At 37.7% G+C, this 21,260-nt stretch overlaps 1 protein-coding gene across 1 annotated transcript in view; it reads left to right on the top strand.

The window, feature by feature from the left end:
* NAALADL2 (N-acetylated alpha-linked acidic dipeptidase like 2) overlaps positions 1-21,260 on the top strand; it is a 310,350-nt gene that overhangs the window by 102,481 nt on the left and 186,609 nt on the right. The window contains exon 5 of the mRNA XM_009288028.2: positions 7,380-7,530. Within this exon, the coding sequence (XP_009286303.2) occupies positions 7,380-7,530 (151 nt within the window). The remainder of the gene's footprint in view (positions 1-7,379; positions 7,531-21,260) is intronic.

Consider the following 21,260-nt stretch of genomic DNA (forward strand, 5'->3'; position numbering starts at 1 on the left):
AAGCTGGAAGGGGGCACAGCCAAACTGGCCAAAGGGACATTCCATACCATGTGACGTCATGCTCAGTACATCAACTGGGGAAAGCTGGCCGGGGGGGCCGCTGCTCGGGGACTGGCTGGGCATTGTTTGGTGGGTGGTGAGCAATTGCACTGTGCATCACTTGCTTTGTATATTCTTTTTTTATTATTATTTCAATTATTAAACTGTTTTTATCTCAACCCACGAGTTTTCTCACTTTTACCCTTCCAATTTTCTTCCCCATCCCACCGGAGGGGGGAAGTGAGCAAGCGGTTGTGTGGTGCTTAGTTGCCGACTGAGGTTAAACCACAACAGTATTGTATTTGTTTTACTAATTAGTTTTTCTTCCTTAAAATGTTTTTTGTTTCAATGCTCCATATGTACTATGATTTTGAATATTCTGCATGCGTTTTTGCATGGATTACCTAGAAGCGGTCGAGAAAAGGGGATGAGAATTATATACAGGCGGTTAATGTACAAGTGGGGATATCCATTAAGTTTTTATTTTATGAATGTGTTATGTCCAGGTTTTACTGTGTTAGCACCTGAACGAACTTGTATTAAACAGTGCAATTGTGAATCTGACTTTAGGAAGAGGAAGACTTTTGGCCTGAAGTTATATGGAAGAGGTTGTATGCTAGAATAATAACTTGATCCAGTATGAATTTTGCTGTCCTCTCAGTAGCTGACACTTAAAGGCCTTTATTTTCTAATGAACTGTGATGTCATTTACACTAACGCAGACATTGTGTAAAATACCATTTTTGTAATTTTGTGTGCAGATTTAAGGAGTGCAAACTGCCCTATTAAGCTTAAAAAAATCCCATGCTTAAGCATTCTGTAAGTACCTGTAGCTAAAGTATGTTTAATCTCTTTATTTAGGGTTCTGTTACTTTGCCAGACACAGACATATTTTGATTTTTTTTTTTTAAACAATAAAATTGGTGATAAGAGTTAAGAAAGAAGATAAATGCTTGCTTATTTTAACACTTAGAGCTTTGGTGCCTTGGTTTACCAAAGGTGCCCCCCTCCAGAGCCTCTCAGTTCCTTCTTAATTATTGTGACTTTCAGTTGTGACTGAAATTTCCAGGTTTTCATATAAACAAACTCACAAAGGTTGCGTATATAATCTTCATAGTACTGACATCAGTCAGAAGCTCCCAGTGTATGGTGTAATTGCTTTGATTCTGATTAACGCAAGAGTCTTTCTGCCACGTTGTGGTAATACAGTAGAAAGGCCTTCAAAAACGTGAGTAGTTTCAACGAACAGCCTAATACTATCTATTAATGTAAGTATCGATGTACAGGAGTGAGGATACAGTCAAGATATACACTTTCAGTAATGTGAAATACATGCACATGAATGCCTTCTGAAGATGAAAGCTACATTTTGAGGCACTTTTGGCGTAAGAGAGCATGGTGTGCTAAACATCATTTTGGAATGTAGACTTTTAGATTATACTAGCATAGTATTGAAAATATGTGATAACTAGGTAAAAGAAATTTTAAATACGGTCGTGCGGCTAGTTTATATTGTTTTATTTACTGATACATTTTAACCATCATGTGATGATTGAAAGTCAGAAGTCTTATGTAATATAGTTGAAAGCAGAATTAGATGTAATAAGAAAATGTCACTGGATTTGTATTGAACCTAGTATTGAGAAGTAAAATGTAACAGAAGGGAACCTATAGTAAAATGAAGACATCTGGTTCTTTTTTTTTTTCCCCAGCACTTCAGTTTGATTTATCATATGCTGAAAAACTCTCATCGATGTATATACAAATGGTGAAATGCATTTGAAAGTTGCTGTATTTTATATTAACTTTTCCAGACACAGTGTTAGCGCTACTTGTTTTGAGTAAGGATAGAACCTTCCATGATGACAAAGTCACTTATTATATAGAATTGTAAGCCAATATGTCCTGTACTGAACTGTGTTATTTTACATAATGTATCATTTGAAAAAACAACAGGTTGTTTCATGGGTTAGTGAACAGGTTTTTCACAGCTTTGTTTCTTGAGCTTGGATTTTGTGTTGTCTAATTTGTGGTCCCAAGTTTCTGTATTCTTTTCCGTCTGCGTCTCTCTCGTGATTTCTTATATGGTGTTTCCCTCTTCCATTAAGGGGTAAGCTCTCCAGATTTTATTAATGCCTTTTCAGTGTGGTGCATTAGCAGGATCTGCCTCTTGTCTACTCAGTATCCCATTTTCATTAAACTTGCAGGAATATACTGTCTGAGATATTTCCTCCTGTGAAATAAGTCTTCTGTGTCAACTAATCAGTGGTTCAATCACTACTGTGGATCAGGACACATAAATGGACAAGCACAGAAAGCAGACTAAAGAAGCCTTACAGAGGCAATATTTATCGGTAATGGGGCTGGTATTATACCTTATAAAGCATAGCCATTACAACTGTAGGGGAGGGATAAAGGGGAGAGAGAAGAGATGACCTTTACCGGGAGAGAGAGGGAGGAAGACAAACCACAATGCTGATACTGTAGCTGTCTGCACATTTAACACCATGACTGACTGCAGAGAGGTTTCACAAAGATGGAGAACTGTCTAGACGGTGGCACAGCAAGGTTCTCAGAACGTTTGGACATACTTTGGGACTACTTGCAAACATCATGGGAAGAATTGCTAATAATTAGAAGCTATTTTAATATGTAGTTGGTAGGTTGATATAATCCGGTTACCTGTGTCATCTTTTTTTTCCTGATGTATTCATAATCATCATTGACCATCGCTTTTAGGAATATACTATGTTGTGATGCATCTCATCAGTTGATCATGCATTAGTACTTTATAAATCATTTGTAAACAGAACTATTACTGGGAATCAACTAAAGGGAGAGAAAGGACGTTGTGCTCATTTAATTGTCTTTAAGCCATTAGGGTCTTGCTGGATCAGAGAAGATAGGGTGTTCAGATGCATTGAGAGAATAGTTTAGGAAGGCCTTTCTTAGCTATCTCTGCACTCTTACTTGCTGTAATCCAGATGAGACCAAAGCATGATGTGCTTTTCTGCTCTCTGCTCAGGAAATGACAGCTGCAACTCAACCCCAGATGTGGCTCCCGTGAACACAGAATCAGAGTTAGTGCTGATGCAGTCAGGCTTTATTTTCAGCTGGAAAGCAAGAGTGCTTCTTAAACAGCTACGTGCCTCAATGTGCATGTTTTTAATCCTTCTGAGGGTCCGTGGTTAGCGGGTAACCAGTCCAATGTACTCTGTGGACAAGAATGAAGCCTGATTACCTGATTGTTCTTGTCCTTTTTGATGCTCGGGAGGTGCAAGGATAGTCTCAGCTGGGAAGAGGAGACCAGGGGAAAGGATCTTCAGGGAGGCAGACTTTGTTCTCAGCTGAAAGGTAATAAATACAGCTTGAGGCCAGTACCTGCTGCATTGCTTCCCTGTTTATAACCAGTAATTTAAGGACAGTTCTTACGCATTACACTGGAGTTTCATATAGAGAGGCTGTAGTCACTTCTCTTTGGTAGGTTCATTCCTGAATTCAGATCACTAACGTAACCCCCTGATGAAGCATTCATTCAGGTGCACACTAGCCTCAGGTGAGATAAAACACATTAAAGTCAGCTGTGAGTGGTAGTGGCCCCCTGTTTCTTGCTTCTTCTTTTTTCCAGTGAAGAGTTGTGCTCAACTTCCTTATTTTTGACCTAATACCTAATGTAGAGTACAGACCTGGTCTCTGTTACCTGTATGCCAATACAAAAGATAACTGTTCCCTCGGCAACATTCAGAGATGGTGCAATTAAAATGGAGAAGTAGCTTTGAGTTTTCCTGTTAGAGCAAAACCAAATTCTTTAGACTATTGCAATCTTTGTTTACTCTTCCAGATCAGTTATCTTGCTCTGCTGTCCGGAAACTTGAATGTGTTATTAGAGTGCCCTCTTAGTGTGTCTAAAGCTATTGACGTTATAGTTACTGCACTTTACATTCAAGCATTACATTATTATATAAGAACCTCCCTGAGTAAAATTAAATCTTCCAAAATCACTAGTCACTACTTAAAATAAAGATGTGTCTTTTCACTGCTTCAGCCACATCTTCTTTAAAAGGCAATTTAATGGTGCCTTATGGTATATAGAGTTTACAAGACTAATCTGTCCCCAGTTACACAATAGAGCCTTTGATAAAGCAGCAAGTGTCTCATACTAGATTAAACTGAGTCCAGAATGTTTCATTGGGCGATTTAATATACTGGATTGAAAGAGTTACTGTTTTTTAAGTGACTCTAAAAACTGAGGATTTAAGCAGCCATAAACAATGAAAGGGTTAACAGTGGGCACCAGCAACTGTTTTCTTGTCAAGGGTTCTGCTGTTTCCATTTTATTCTGAGATGTTTGTGGCTTTGGAGAGGGAGGAGGCATACACCCAAAACCATAAGGATTCTGCTGTTGGTTGGTTCTACAATCTAAGATAATCCATTGATTTGAATAGATGTGTACCAGTTTACTTGAAGGACTTAATCTACAATCTTTAGCTATGTAAAAAAAGTTAACTCTATCCCAGCTGAAATCAGGACATAGTACCTTCCTCAGATTCTTTGTGCTAGGGCACTTTATGGCTGTTAAGGTTGACGTATTTAAGATGAAAATGGAAGCAACAATACTAATTTATTGTTGGCATAGATGTGATGTCACTGTTGGAAAGTTAAAAAGCAGCAATTATAGCTGAAATCTGAAAGCTGTTTTATAATTTCACATGTGCAACACAACTCCTTACTAGAGATTGTAGCCATGGCAGCAGTGGTTGCTGCACTCTGTGAATAACAACCGTGTAGTTACTGTCTCTTAGTAAAACAGAGGAATTTAATAGTGATTTTTGTTAAGTACAAAGTTTTTAAAACTCTCTTCAAAAGAAAAAAAAAGTCTGCTTCTGTCTTTCCTATCTTCTATGCTATTAAACAAGACTAAAGATGAATAAAAAGATACTGGATATGGATGCAAGAAAAAAGACAACACAATTGTTATTTTAAATCCTGGCTGTTACATCATTTAGCTATGATGCGTCCTGCTTCTCCTATAGTGTCCCAACCCCTTTTATTGTGCAATCAAATCCTGGCTGAATATCTGAATATGAACATGAATTGGAAACAGAACAATACAATAATAAACTAACATACCATTTTGGAAATTTTTATTCCTGCATTACATTTAATAGTATAGTGTAATACATTTTTAACCTTTTACATTTTTAAACATCTGTGCTAGTCACGTTCTCACTCTGCACACTCATATTCATCTGAATAGAGTTCTCTCAGAGACTATCCTTTTTCATCTAGTGATTGCTTGTTTGAATAAGATATGTAGGATTACACATGATCCACAGGTCTGCTTGCATCTGTTTATCTGAATTCAGACTATAGTGTCAAAATCTTGGCGAATCACACTATTAGATATGTTTACTTATAGAAATGGCAAATAGTAGGCTGCTATTTTTATATTTTTTTTGTCAACTTTCGAGAAGAGCAAAACTGAACATCAAATGGTTTTGAGGCTTAAACTGAATGCCATATATTCATGTAATTTACATACTTGTAAACTCACAAAGAACTGTGCATAAACATTTCTCAAAACCAACAGCTAGAAGATAAATTGAAAATATATCTATACACAGAAAAAAATGAAGGGTCTAAAAGACAGAAGGAGAACAACAATTGAACTGAGAAACAGAGGTACAGTAACAAGTTTTTGCATTCCTACAGAATCGGAGTGTAGTCCAGAAACATCATATACTTGCAGTCATTCCTCAGACTGTTTGGAGCCATTTGGAAAGTCATCAGTAGAGCATAGTGAATGAATAGTAAGATAATCCTTAAATAGCAGAATTACTTCCGTCTGAAAAATTAATATAGTTTTGTGACGTTGTATCTTCAGTCAGTTCCAAATATGCAGAGCATTAGACAGAAAGGTCATCTCATTTCATGGGAGTATTTGCCACATTATAATTCGATTTCATCTGATTCAGAATAAAATCCCTTTATTTTTCAGTTCTCTATGAAAGGGAAAACCTGAGGTTTTTCAGTAAAAACTGATCTATAGGCTGCTGCAAGTTATGGTACTTGGATGCTTTTGTCCTTGACTTTGGGGAAGTTTGCCTGGTTTGCTGCCCCAGATCTATAGATTTTTGGAAAGGCTAGTTACAATTACTGACTCAAGCTGTGATGTTCTAATGAGACAGAATAAAAGCGGTGTGTCTGAGAGGAGGCAGACTCCAAGGTTTGGGAAAGCTAGACTGCCCCTTTTTTTTTTTTTATTTAAATCTGTAAACTCCTTTTGTCTTCTCTTTTAACTGAAGAGTAACTCTGTACAGAAATCCTGTGCAAGACTGATGCCAGTGTATGCAAGCATCTAGTATTTGCTGTACACACTTATGCATGTCCTTGAAGAGGTAAACTAAGTACAAATGTCATACTGCTAATAATGTGGAAAATACGGAAGATCTACTCAAGATGTTTTAATGAGATTAGTTTCAAAACTAAGGCATTTTCAAGGTGGTGTTTATACCACATGAAAATACGTTAGGGTTGTAAGTCTAGCAAGTGTCCAATAAGTAGGGAGAAAGGTGGCTCCACTCGTATCTCTTCGTGTACCTTGCTGAATCATCGCTGGTACCTCATCTGAATATTATCTCCAACACACTGGCCTTGTCTGACTATCACAAAAAAAGAGGTGAAGATGGAACAGTTGCAAATCTCAAATGCAGTTGTAGTGAGTGTTAGCACTGTGTTTCCTCAACATGCTACATATCATTTAAAAGTAAGAATTCTTTTTGTCGTTAGGCCTTGAAAGTAGCATTTGACGTTAATTGTGAAACATGACTTCGAATTAGTTGTCCAATAAGTAGGGAGAAAGGTGGCTCCACTCGTATCTCTTCGTGTACCTTGCTGAATCATGGCTGGGACCTCATCTGAATATTATCTCCAACACACCGGCCTTGTCTGACTATCACAAAAAAAGAGGTGAAGATGGAACAGTTGCAAATCTCAAATGCAGTTGTAGTGAGTGTTAGCACTGTGTTTCCTCAACATGCTACATATCATTTAAAAGTAAGAATTCTTTTTGTCGTTAGGCCTTGAAAGTAGCATTTGACGTTAATTGTGAAACATGACTTCGAATTAGTTTTTGGGGGATTTGATTTTGTCGTTTCAAAGAATAGCTGCTGTATTTATATTACAAGCAGTTTGGAACTGCACCTGTCTTTATTCTGTTTGTACAGAGCATAGTATGGTGGGAGCCTGATTCATCATAAAGCAACAGTAATTAAAATAAATAATAATGTGTTCTGACATCGTTTTTGTTAATAGTCACGTATGTTGTTTTGTTCCCTCAGCTTTCTCTGTTAGAAGATGCAGGGTTTGGCGGTGTTCTTCTTTACGTTGATCCTTGTGACTTACCAAAGACTACAGATCTTGCTGATAAAGCTTTTATGGTTTCCTTGAACAGCGGAGGAGATCCATCAACGCCTGGTTATGCCAGTATTAGTAAGTACTGTTCAAGGCATATTCAGTTAATTGAAATTTTAATTCTCTGTTGATTGTAAGTATGGGAGTTAAAACACTAAACCAAATCCTGCCTGAAATAGAAACCCTGAGTAAGGGAACACTGTGTAATGCAGCACGGCTCAAAGGATAGAATCCAATCTCAAAAGTGCTTTACTCTAAACTCTTGGCACAAAGTCTGTACTCTAATTTACTTTGTTGCTTTTTGTATTTGTGTATTCACACGCTGAACCATTATTCCTGCCTGCTTATTCTTATCCCATGAAAAAAAAAAAAGCCGGGAAGTAGTAATTCAGTGGTTTCTGAGCAGGTTCCACGGGATCTGTCCCCACTGACAGAAGTATTCTTCCCTTCATTCTGTCTTCCACTTTTGTGGTATTGGTAATGGAAACTTCTGGTCAATGGGTGCAAGTGCAATGTAATCAGAAATTTATATTTGAAAATATTTAAGAAAAATTAATGTTTATAGTATCTTTGTGAAATTACCACTTGGATAGGATGTGTTCATTTAGCCTTGTCTCAGTTCTGCCTGGATAGACATGGTTATCAATTATGCTTCTCTAAATATATGTATTTTCAAAGTATGGGAAATAAAGAATTGATTTTAAGGAATTACATAGTCTTTTAAAATTTTAAGGTTTTTTTTAAAGCAATGTTAACAATAAATAGAAGCAACAGCATATTTGACTTGTATGCACTACTTAAATCTACATTCTGGCAGTTCAGTGTATGTGTGTTCTGCTTCTCTGCTGTCTTTTCAGCTTTACAACCTTTTTGATTATCTAGCTCTTTGGAAATGTATTAAGCAGCAGTCTATGAGTTTGTGACAAGACTTCATCAAGAATATTTAGTCCAGTTACCAGCTCAGACATCTAAAGTCTGACTTGAATTGGCACTAAATCAACTGAGGCAACGCTAAGATACTTCATGACTAGCATGGCAGAAAATAGAAATATTTGCCTGGTTGTCAAAGAAGGGTGTTAGCTATTCACAGAATGAATGCCTTGACAGCTCAGTGGGAAAGAAATTGCACATTTTCTCAGTGTCTCAGTGTACCTGACCCAGTGCTCTTAAAAGTGCCCTAGGAGCTACAGAGGTAAATACAACACTCTTCAAGCTCTATTCTTGCTCATTTCATGGAGCTATTTGACAAACAGTTTGTTGCTTATCTGTCTGGCTGACTCCTTAATCTTTTATTTACCCTACATGAAAAGTAAAGCTAATTAAAACAGATACACCAACATGAAGATGCCACTTCAGTGTCTAAACCTTATGCATTGGTTTTCTGTCAGTAAATGATCTCATCGGCAGTGTGCATTCCAATCTCCAGTTTGAAAAAAAGAAGCTTAATTATATGGAAAATTGTGATATCCTTATACGTACGTTGATGGATTCTACTAGAACCCTTAGTGTGACTTGTATGTGGTTTTAAATCTCTGAGCAACATTCATAAGCAGGAATAGGCTATCAGGTTCCTAAAATCATTTATATTTTGGTCATTGAATGCAATGATGAACTGGAAAGAGCTCAAAGGAACGCTTGAGGAAACCCTTTTTTACGGTTCTGTCACTGGAAGGTAGATCAGATGGAAGTAATTTCTGTGTTTCTGATGATGATTTTCTTCTCTGGAGACTGAATCAATTTGGTTAGAGGTAACTTATGCCTGGGACAAATACAAATACGTCTGGAGCGCAGACTTTTGCCTGAGGGATGCGCTTGCATATAAGGTAGTCAAACTGACTACATGTAGCATAAAAGTGCCAGGTACCAGGGTTGCCCCTATCACTTTGATTCACAGAGTATAACATGCACTACAAGAGATTTTATTGGAAGCTCCTGCTTAGGTTATTGGCATATCTTTGATACCATCTGCACTTCACACGTTGCCAAAAGAACTGTTACTACTACAATCTCAGGGACTGCTCTACCACCATTCTCCCTTTTACTAGGAAACTCCTAGTAAGATGAGTCATTCAAAGTTAGTCTTGTACTAGGTAAATAAAAGGTAGGAAACTTGTATTTTCATGCTGCTGCCTATGTTTCTCACATTCTTTTAGTCTGAAAACAAATTTCTCTGTGGTATCAGAGTATTGGACTGCTTCAAGTTGTTTCCTAGAAAAAAAATCTTCAGGAAATGATAACATTTACAGACCTCTTCTCAAAGTTGGCAACATTTTAAAATGGGGTTTATGTAATAGTTCAGAGAGAACTTTGGTGTTCTCATGAGGTTTTAGCTCAAATCTTCTGTTTCATGAAGATTAAATGCTGCGCTTCTGCATATGAATTATTTTAGAATGTACAGAAATAGCTTGAGGATTGGTTTGAGATGCCTACTATCTATTAGTGGAATGATTTTTTTGATCTCTGTTTAATAAAGGAGAAAAAAGGAATGATGTGGAAAGGGAAGTCAACAGCACTTAGGTAAAAGTTTCTGCAGCTTTGATAATTTAATTCTTCTGTTCTTAAGACTCTCCCAGTCCTATATCATATCAGTCCTGAAACAATCATGAGCCTTTTTGAGCATCAATTCTGTCTTCCCGATTTTGATTGCCAAAGACTAATATCCTCCATTTTTAGAAATCTTTGTTTCTTTCTTTAGAAATCTTTCTTTTCTATCTTCCTGCTTTTGAAATGACACAGAGCCAGTGGGTGGGACTCAAGGAATTAAACGGGATTAAGAAGCTTGAGAGGGAGATGAGAGACTTATGTGGCAAAAATTATACTGAAAATAAAGTGTAGAAGAATAGCAGCCAAAGACTAATATCCTCCATTTTTAGAAATCTTTGTTTCTTTCTTTAGAAATCTTTCTTTTCTATCTTCCTGCTTTTGAAATGACACAGAGCCAGTGGGTGGGACTCAAGGAATTAAACGGGATTAAGAAGCTTGAGAGGGAGATGAGAGACTTATGTGGCAAAAATTATACTGAAAATAAAGTGTAGAAGAATAGCATAAAACTTGAGTGACTTCCCCCATCTACTTTTTTTTTCCATTTTGACTTTTTGAATGGTGCACTTCCTTTCACCTACTTTTGTATGGCAGAGACACGTTAGATTTCTTCATTGCTGTACTTCAGAGCCATTTTAAATTAAATTTGTTTCCACACAGGAAATGGCTCAGTAAACAAAAATATGGATAGAACCTATTTGTCAGTCCTAGTATGTAAACAGAAAAGTGGCATTGTGATAAGCATTAAGAACCCTGCCCCTGAGATAAGGTACCTCATAATAGAATCCCTGTCTGTGCGGTGGTGGAATAGAAATTATTTCATGAAGAATTTAGACAGCATCATAGAAAATATTGTAAGCTTAAAAATGCTGAAATACAACAGCTGTAAAATACAATCTTATTCTATCAGCTGGAGTTTCAAGTGTAATGTTTTAAAGAATAGTTATGCAGAGGTTATAACAGGAAGGCAAAGTGGTATATTTGGAAGTAGTCCATGTTTCAGGTCATTGTGAACAGCTAGTCATGTGAGCCACAATACAGGGATTTGGGTGAAAAATCAGTAACACGGGGAAATGCCCAGTGTTCCTGGAATTGTGAACAGTGAACATCATTCAGGCAGAGGAATTGACATTTAAGCATTCCTTAAACATTGCTAATAGGATTTGCTTTCAGAGGAAGGGACAAGGAAGACGAGGAATCGGTGAGGTGTTGATCTGCTGCAGGCCACAGCTGAGCCAATCAACAAAGGTGGTGGTGCCTCTGAAAACATATTTAAGAAAGGACAAGAATGCAGGACACGCAGGGGAGTGAAACTGAGCCTGGAAAAAGGCAGGGCGAAGGTGCTGTTTTAATTTTTTGGGGTTTGTTTCTCATTATCCAAGTCTGTTTTAATTAGCAATAGTTGACTCCGTAACAGTAACTGATAAGTGATCTCCCTGTCTTTGTCTTGACCAGTGAGCTTTTCCATCTTATTTTCTCCCCCTGTCCTGTTGAGCAGGGGGAGAGAGAGCACAGCTAGGTAGGTGTATGGAAGCTGGCCGAGGTTGTCCCACCACACTGTGTTCTCCATGTTTTGATAAGTTACAGCAAAAGCTGAAGAACACGAAATATGCATCATAAAAAGCCCATGGCATTTACCTCTTTAGTCATGTGTCATTCTTTAACTGAGCTTAGCCAGTTCTTCTGCAGTGAACACAGGGAACCATTACTACTACTTGGAATATGGGTAAGTAAGTACATGCTGTGATAGAAATGTATGCCTACTTTATTTTCAGTCAGTTCTGTGATTCTGTATGTTTATGTGCTTCCTGCCTCTTATCTGAGTTTGTCCTTACTGTCCTTGGCTTCATGGTATTTTACTCCTCTGAAGCAACCAGCTGAGCAGAAGTTAACTAGAAAATAGAATGTTGTGTAACAGTTTTAACCATGGATATGCAACATATGTTCTAAAATATTTTGTTATAAGTCATCATGACTTTTTACAAGATGTCCTCGGTCCTGGTTTCTGTTGTTTTAAAGAACAAAACACAGTTACGGGGATAATTTTTCTGTGCTTGCCTTTGCAGCAGTGGAAATGATCCTGGGAATATTTTTTTTACGTTTTTCCCAAAATTTGTGTTTACTTTCTGCTAATAACATCAGATAAATGAAATACAAAGATAATTTGGTGTAAAATGACAGTTTACATTCAGGCTTCTGGGGTTTTTTGTTTTGTTTTATTTTCCTTAAGGGCAGAGTGAAGCTGGGGAGAAAGAAAAGTTTACAGTGCCATATTTTAATTTGGGCTGTGTGTATATATGTTTACATATACTCTTGATCATTTGATTTTTTTACTTACGACATAATTTTAGTGGTTGCCATAAAACTTTATCACACACTTTATCATTACCAACTACACTGCTGTATCTGATATAACGTGTTATTTTCTGTATGAAAAAAATCTGTGCTAATGCAATAGAGTGGTAAATCTTTAGAAAATACTGGCTTTTGAATAGGGAGCACAGTAAGTAATAATTTCAGCAGATTTTCAATAATACCTCTAGCACTAAGGGTTCAAAAAGTATCTGAATCCATGATCTGCCTCTTCAGATTTTGGAGGATACAATAAAACAACTGAATTTGTATTTCAGTACCAAATTACATGCTCTGAGTTTTTGAGTGTTGTGGTTTTTAGCTTTTCCTCCTGTCTGGCTTTCAATTGGTGTTGCATGTATTTAAAACTGAGAAAATCAGTTGGACGTCAAGATATTTTAGTCTCACAGGTTTGAGTGTGTGGACCTCTGTATTGTATATCAGATTTCATTTTATCTTCTATTAAGCTGCCTGTAATTTTATCTTGGGGGGAGGAACCAAATTTGAATTGAAAATGCAGTGATTTTATCAATTAGAGTATTAGAAGAAGAGGGGAGAAATTACTGCCAGTGGTACTGCAATAGCTTGCTAGCAACGTTTGTATCATTTGACTCTTGCAAATGCCATACTGAACCATATGGTCAAAACTTTTCTCAATTTCAAACAGAAAATTGTAAAAAAAAGACTTTAAAAGAGTGGTGGAATGTACAAGTGGTAAACACCAAATTATTTGAAAACAAATAACTCCCTACAAGGACTCCCTACAGAACGTTTTCCAGAGAAGCCACTTGTCTCTTATCCAGCAAAAATAGCATTTTAAATGGTGTCCAGGTTAAATTTTTTAAGCTACTCAACTCGCAAGTTAGTTTAGCATATTTAAATCTTTTGTGCAATCATGATTGAAAGTAATCCTGCCATAGCTTTACTGACATGATATTTCAGCTCAACATAATCTGTGCGAGTGAGCTAATTTATTATGTGCTCACAAAACAGCGAACATCATTGTATGGCAGTAAGTCTAGCTGGTGTATGGGAATCTGCGACTACAAAAGCATGGGTGCCTGCAGAGTCTAGTTGAAATCAATTGTCTTTGCGTGGGCTGAGAATCCGGGATGGGGAGCTGCTTTTATAGCATCAGGGAGTTTTGTGAAGACTCTCTCGCACTCCCATATACAACTCCTGGTTGTATATGGGAATGGTGTTAAGAAGCAGATGAGACCCAAGACAGGATATTGAGGAAATATTTTACTAGATTTATGTGTATGGATGAGGAAAGGAATTACTTTTGTTTGCAAAGGTAGAGGGATGAATAGTTGTGCGTTTGCTCACGTAGCAGTATATAATGATCCATTTTAAGAACCAACTAAGCTCTGAACTGACTGTCAGCTAGAGGCCAATTTTATGGACCACTTGCTCTGTTGCCAGTCATTTGCTACTTAATGCCCTTCTCTGTGCATTACTGTGGTTTCTTCTAATCCTGTATCTTTCACAGCCTTTTCCAGTGGCTTCATTGTGTTTCAGGTGGGAGTTGTTTTCCCCAATCTCAAGTTGTTACTTGCGATTTTTTCATCCAGCAGTATCTAGCAGACAGGCAGGAAAGTTTAGCAGTATTTGTACATTAAATCTGAGTTTATAGCAAAAACATGCATAGAAATAGCAAACCAATACAGTCACTCTCAGGTTTTTGCTAACTGCAGCCTGTAAACACATTTCTTTGTTCACTGCAACTGAAGCACTTGCTTAGACTGATATCAAGTTGGTGATAACACCTCCGCACTGCAAGCAAGCAACAGTGGTATTGCTGGTGTTTGGGGATCCAGAAAGGGCTTAGAACAGTAGGTAGTTACCTTTTGAGTGGACGACTTCTTGAAGGCTCCAAAACTCTGCTTACAGTATTACAGTAAAACAACCTCAGTGTCCTAGGCCTATTTTTCCTGTGTTTCTAATAGTTGAGTCTAATTATCACGATCTTCCATTTCAGGTGATATATTGTACATTCTGAAAAATGATACTTGTCAAGATTTAAAAATTCTCTCTTAATATGACTGTTCAGGCAGCTCTGATTTAAAACTGGCTGTTAATTTTTCAATGAAGAGTTAAATTAATTTAAAAGAAATGCTGGGAGGCAGAATATATTGGTGAATTTAGGCTGAATTTAGTGTTTAGTTTTGTATGCAGAAAGGGGGTTTTAAACAGCCATTCATTTCCTTTTTAAATTTTAAAAAATTAAACATTTCCCTTCTATTTAAAAGTTGATGAAATATAGGGAAGAGACAAAAGGGTTAAGCAATTGAACATTTTTGAACATAATGGGCCCAATTCACTATTAGCTGTGCCTTTCTCCTAATTTATTTTGTATGTACCAAGCAAATACCTGTTTTGGAGATGACTGTGTTTTACTCAAGCGTACTGCTAAGATGACACCTCAGAGTAAAAGGCAGGCATTTCTGATAGGTGGTACTAGTTATTAATGCTGCTGTAATTGCCAGAAATACAACTGTCTCAAAGTACAAAGACTGGTCAGATTCAACCAATAATTTTGGCCATGTAGAAGCTAAAGTGAAAAATGTCAGAACCAGAATGATTGTAAAGCAGTTTAGGTATCCCTTACAGGAAGATAGAGCAGACAGTAGCTATGTATGTATAAATAAAGGAATTGTATTTGCTAATAAAGCTTTGTTAACTTTCCCATATATTTGTGCATGTATGTACTACAATGGCATTTTTTCCTCCTAGCACTCCTGTGCATGAGTTGGGATACTGCAATGTAACTCTTGCGTATTGCAGAGTTAACACCTGCAGGTGCACCTGCATAGTATCAGGAGCACCATATAGTCAGCTGGCTGATTGTTTAAGCAATTAAAGATGTAATTAGTTTTATAATTGATTTTTTTTTAGTGCAGTTTGAATACTGCAAGCCAGAATAAACCAAACCATCTTTAATTCAACTTGATCTCTGTTCCAGCCCACTGCTTACCATATTCAGCAGCTGCATAAAAAAGATAATAGTACCTCTTCCTACTTTCAGACAGGTAGAAACTCCCCCAGAAGAAAACCTAATCATCTTAAAATGGAATGTGGAAAATACTTTTTTGTTACATAAATATGTACTATCATACTATATAGTACTGTTCGGCAGAACGCTAAAAGACATAAGTAATTCATCACAGTTTGGATTTGGCCAATTTTCAGAAGCATTTTGTTTGTACTTTTCAGAGTTTTTTTCAGACTTGCACTGTTTTCCTTCCCTTCAGAGATAGAAGAATGCTCTACCCAGGGAGACTGAGAAAGGGGAGATGGCGGGGGGGGGAGAGAGAAGCTGTTGTGATGGTTTGGTTAGTTGGTTAAGGAGAACATGAGTGGTGAAAGAAACTTATGAGACAGCAGGGTAAAAAGTATGTGTACATCAAATGTGGTCAAAACCATCTAAACATACTGGGGGTGTGGTTTCAGTGACAGGGGCGCTCCAGAGCGTGGTGTATCATGTAGTGGCTAGGATGTCTCTGATACTGATGTCACAGTATCAGAGCCCTTAGCACAGGAGAAAAGTATCGCAGAATAGCTGAGCTTGGAAGGGACCTGTGGAGATCGTTGAAGGACAAGCCACCTGCTCAAAACAGAGTCAGCTAGAGCAGGTTGCCCAGGACGTTGTCCAGCTGGGTTTTGAGCATCTCCAAGCACACGCCACAACCTCTCTGGGCAACCTCTTCCAGCGCTTGACCACCCTCACCACACAAAAGCTTTTCTTATGCTTACGGTGAATTTCCTGTATTTCAGTTTGTGCCTGTTGCCCCTCCTCTATTCACTGAATACCACTGGAGAAGAAACTGGCTCCACCTTCTTCCACCTCCCATCAAGTATTTATGCACATTGGTAAGATCCCCGCAGGTCTTCTCTGCTCAAGAATAAACAATCCCACGTCTCTCAGCCTCTCCTCCTATGTCAAATGCTCCAATCCCGTAGGCACCTTCATGGCCTTTTGCTGCACTCTCTCCACGATGTCCACGTCTTTTCTGTTTGGGGGAGCCCAGAACTGGACCCAGCGCTCCAGGTGTCATTTCACCAGCGCTGGAGTGGAGGGGAAGAATTGCCTCCGTTGACCTGCTGGCAACGCTCTTCCTAATGCAGCCCAGGATGCTGTTGGCCACCTTTGCTGCCAGGGCACCTTGCTGGCTCACGCTCAACTTGTTGTCCACCAGGACCCGCAGGTCCTTTTCTGCCTAGCTGCGTTCCAGCCAGTCGTCCCCCAACGGGTGCTGGTGCATGGGCTTATTCCTCCCCCGTGCAGGACGTTGCATTTCCCTTTGTTGAACTTCATGAGATTTCTGGCAGTCCATTCCTTCAGGTTACTGAGGTCCCTCTGAATGGCAGCACAGCCATCTGGTATGCTAAGCTGCAAGCAGAACAGCAACCCTGAAGCCTCAAATGGGTGCCTCTTCTGAATTTGAGATAAAGCAAGCAAGTAGTGATCTGGAATGTTTGCTAATCAGTGATGGCAGACCCTAACTCCATATACAGCAGACAGAATAGGCAGAGATAGGGATACACTGATAATGGTATACTCTGGATTACTAATCCTTAAAGCTATCAGGGACACAGCTGTCTGAATCAAGCGTCTCCCCAGGATGATGCAAAGCATTGCAGTCAAAACCACTTATTTTATCCATCTGAATACCAATACAATTTCTAACTCCTAACTTTAGACTCCACACATAAGAATAGCTGGATTTAAAAAAACACCATCTAAAAGCATAACATTTTGGGAATTTGAGATAACTGGGGAGTCAGATACAATCTACTGCTGGTTTGTTAGCTTTTTTCCCTGCAAAACAATTCATTGGTAAATATTAGTGCCCAGCTAATAGTCTCCTATAATGCTGTAATAAGTGTCCCTGATGTGCTATAACACTGTTGTAACTTTTTTTAGGCATTACAGGATAATTCAAGAAAACAGTTTAAAAACAAGAAAGTCTCTAACATTCTGTCTGAAAATGATACAAAATTAATGTATCTTCTGTTTTAGCAGGGTTAATTTTAACATCAAAATAATAAGGAAGTTGCAGTGTTAATTTTACTAGTATGATCTTAACATAAAAAAATTTCTAAAAGAAGATAAATCTACTAATAATGCATGTCTATTAATTCAAAGTATATTAATACCATTTAACTTTGTTTTAGTGGAGCATGCCATTGGAAATGCAGTGATGCTCATTTTCAAGTTAAATTCTGACTGTATGTATCAAAGGCATAAGAGCAGTTAAAAAACCCCTCTATCTGGTTGCATGTGTTCTATAGGGCTTGCACCCAATTCAAAGAGAAGTATGCTTAAATACAGAGAAGAAAAATCAGTGTTTTTAAAAAGCCAGATTGCAATGAAAGTGTTCTGAGTTCATCTTTAATTTATTAATCTTTCACCTGCAAGATTAGATATAGTATATATATTTGGTGATGTACCAGTAATAATTTGATTACAATTACTGAATCCATTCATACCAGTCCCAGTGACCTTCTTGTCCTTCATATTCTTGGAAATGATTTCCAAGATTATTGGCTTCGTTGCCTTCCCAGGGACTAATGTAAGGCTGATCCCAGATCCTCCTTTCTGAAGGTGATAGGAGTAGTATTTGCTTTCGTCATGTCTTCATGAACCTCTTCCCATCAGCATGAACTTTCTAAGATTTTTATGGCCTCGCAATGACATCCGTGAGCTCCCTCATCACTCGGGGTTCCCAGCCCATCAATGCTTGCCCTGATGGGTGAATTTACATGTTCCTCTAACTAGTGCTCTCTTAAGCTATTTGTTCCCTCTGTCATGCTTCTCGGTATCACAAGCTACACTTGTTGTTGCGGTTTGGATACTGAAGGATAGTGGTAGATGAGGTTTCTTAGGTATGGCAGAATGTAGCTTTACAAAATGCATTTGGAGCAGGGAAGTGGGGCATCGTGTCCAGTGGTGTTCCATGGATAAGAGGAGCTTCCTCTGCCTGGTTAACCTCCAATGGATGGTCTTTAGGTGTGATGTTATGAACCACTGTAGGCATATTGCCAAAGTACACTCTATATGACTGTAGACGTAGTGACTCCTTTCTATTAAGGAACATTAGATTTATGTACTCTTGCTGGTACAAAGTTGCAAGACTCCTTTGTGTAAGAGACTGCATCAGTTTTGATGCAAAGCTGTTCTCTACTAAAACAATTTAAAATGCTCTGATGTTTGTCTGTGAAAGCATGGAGCTTCATTTTGGGAAAGGGATAGTATTGGGAAGAGTATTTGGGGGTAGAGATGGCCAGGTGCCAGTGGTGCAATACAAGGGAATTTCATAAATGTGGGAGAATGTCTGTAACAAGGAGGCACTCACAGCTTACAAAGCTTCTTTCTTCAGTGCTTTTGGAGTAGTCCTGTATGCAGTGATGCCAGTCAATATTTGCTATGTGATGGGTACAATGCCAGAATGAGAAACAGTCAGTTTGTTGCCAGATCCTTTTGTTATCTGACATGTACAAAACTAGGCTATGAGAATGATTTGAATAAACCTTTGAAACTTCAATAACTGTTTCAATTTCCATTAGGACAAGTATATGCACAAAATGTGTGTAACTTCCAATACCTCTTATATGCTAATTTTACATAGCTGACAGGTGGGTCTATTGAGTTAGTGAAAAAAAGAGTGAAGCCTCTTGGGTTATTTAAAACCTCGTTGAAGTCATAGATCTTTTAGAATAGTGATACAATGATTTGCATATTTATTTAAAATGTTGTGCTATAGGGACCACCCTTTACAAAATACGTAATGAACAAATGCTTGTGCTACCTACTTGGGAGGTAAATTTTTTTCTTATAGCAGATGTCAGCTAAAGCTGACATGTGGTGATAATCTATTCCTTTCTGGTATAATGCTCATAACAAGGAGATTAATTTCAGAACAGCTGGCCTACTCATGTTTTAAAATGCCTAGGTTTTGGGGTTTTTCTTTATTTCCAAGCATCAGCAGCCTTTCAACTAGTCCACTGTGCGATTTCTGCCAAGCCTAGTTTAATCCAGGACTGCAAGGGATTTTCAGCAATATTTTGCGTACTCTGAGAGAACTGAACCACACATTGCCAAGCCTTCAGCAGTTAAAACTTGGGCAGTAGTAATTTTTGCATAGTATAAAATCCATTTTGCTTTTCGTAGTAGTAAATGAAGTGTAAAGGTGAGGTAAAACTAAGAATTAATTCCCTTGTCAGTTACCTCTGCTCCCTCCCAAAATCACTGTATTAGATGCAACTTTGAGTTTTGCTGGTAAGAGGCAAAATATTTCTCTGGGCAGTAATGTTATGTGCTGCTAATCCATTGAAAAAACAGATACATCACCTGACACAGACTATCTTAAGGAATGTTTTAAAAGTTCCCCAGAAAGCAAGAATATAGGCTTTGCAAAGATAGCATGAGTGGAATATTTCTTGAGTTGAATTAGGTGACTTAAGCATAAGGAGAGTTGCATAAGGGTTATATAGATAATTTCATAAAAGTATTTTTGATTTTTTAAAAAGGGGGGGGGGAAGGTGAGAAATTCAGTAATACCAAAAATGTAGGTATCAAATGACTACTACTGTGGTTGGTTAATTTTACTTTGTAGTCATATTAGGTTTGTAAGCCTCAGGTCCTTCTATGCTTTTATCACTTTTTTAATATTAGCCTTCTATTTTTTAAGTGAAAGTGTTACCTTGAGCTTCAGGATACTAGAAGAAACCTAGAAGTGCAGCTTGACTGCTGTCTAATAAAAAACCCAAAAAACCAAATCCCAAAACAGGATGCGAATGAGGAAAACACAAATGGATTTTAAGTAGATTTCATAACTGCTAGGCATTGCTCATGCTTTTTAAATAATTTTTGTTTGTTAGTACAACATATCAAAGCATAGAAAAGAAGCATGCTTAAAACACTTAGGCAGGAGCAGTAGTCTTAAGCTGGTCAACAATGTTTTCTAGAAGTTTCAGCTTCAGTTTTATGTTTTGAGTTTCTGGCAATTTCATCTTGTTAGATGAAAACATCTGTGTTTCTAGAGTCTGGATTTATCCTCTGATTTATACAATGGACCTGTAATTCTGAACTCTGAAGCCCTGATTTAGGAATCAGTGCTTTAAGATAGGATTTAGTTACATCTCTCACTCGCTTTGTAAGATGAAAAGTTGAATTGCAAATCCTATAATAGATTTACAAATCCTAAAGCATATATAGAAATACTGCAAGAGATTCACAAATCATAACATTAATCTTAATAAAGTAATTTTTAGCTATACAAATCTGTACTCATTTCTAAGTCAAAATCTCTGTGAACCTAGCAGAGATCATTCTTGAATTTTAATGTCTGTTCTGTTTTGGGTCAGGTTCTTTATGATTTTTTTCTACAGGACTTATGTTTACTAAAATACGTTTCTTTGTCTCAGTTTCTCCTTCAACTTCATAGAATAAAAAAAAATTAAAAAACATTATTCTCTGAACAGAGGAGTCACCATTCATAGAAGCTGTTACAAAAACTGTTCCCTAATGGTTGTATTATAGCAAAAATGGGCAACAGAAACTTTCATAAAAGTACTGTGATTTAGGAAAAATTTTGTCTCATAGTATGCACACCTCAATATGGATCAGTTTTTGAAAAGACATGTTCATGTCTTGTCTCACCTTAAGATGAGAAAAATCGTAGCTGTAATTTTTTTAGAATCATAGAATCATAGAATCATTGAGGTTGGAAAAGACCTCTAAGATCATCGAGTCCAACCGTCAACCCAACACCACCATGCCCACTAAACCATGTCCCTAAGTGCCTCATCTACTCGTCTTTTAAATACCTCCAGGGATGGGGACTCCACCACTTCCCTGGGCAGCCTGTTCCAATGTTCAACCACTCTTTCAGTAAAGACATTTTTCCTCA

The sequence above is a fragment of the Aptenodytes forsteri genome, unplaced genomic scaffold (genome assembly GCF_000699145.1).
Source record: "Aptenodytes forsteri isolate BGI_AS27 unplaced genomic scaffold, ASM69914v1 Scaffold72, whole genome shotgun sequence".
Taxonomy (NCBI): domain Eukaryota; kingdom Metazoa; phylum Chordata; class Aves; order Sphenisciformes; family Spheniscidae; genus Aptenodytes; species Aptenodytes forsteri.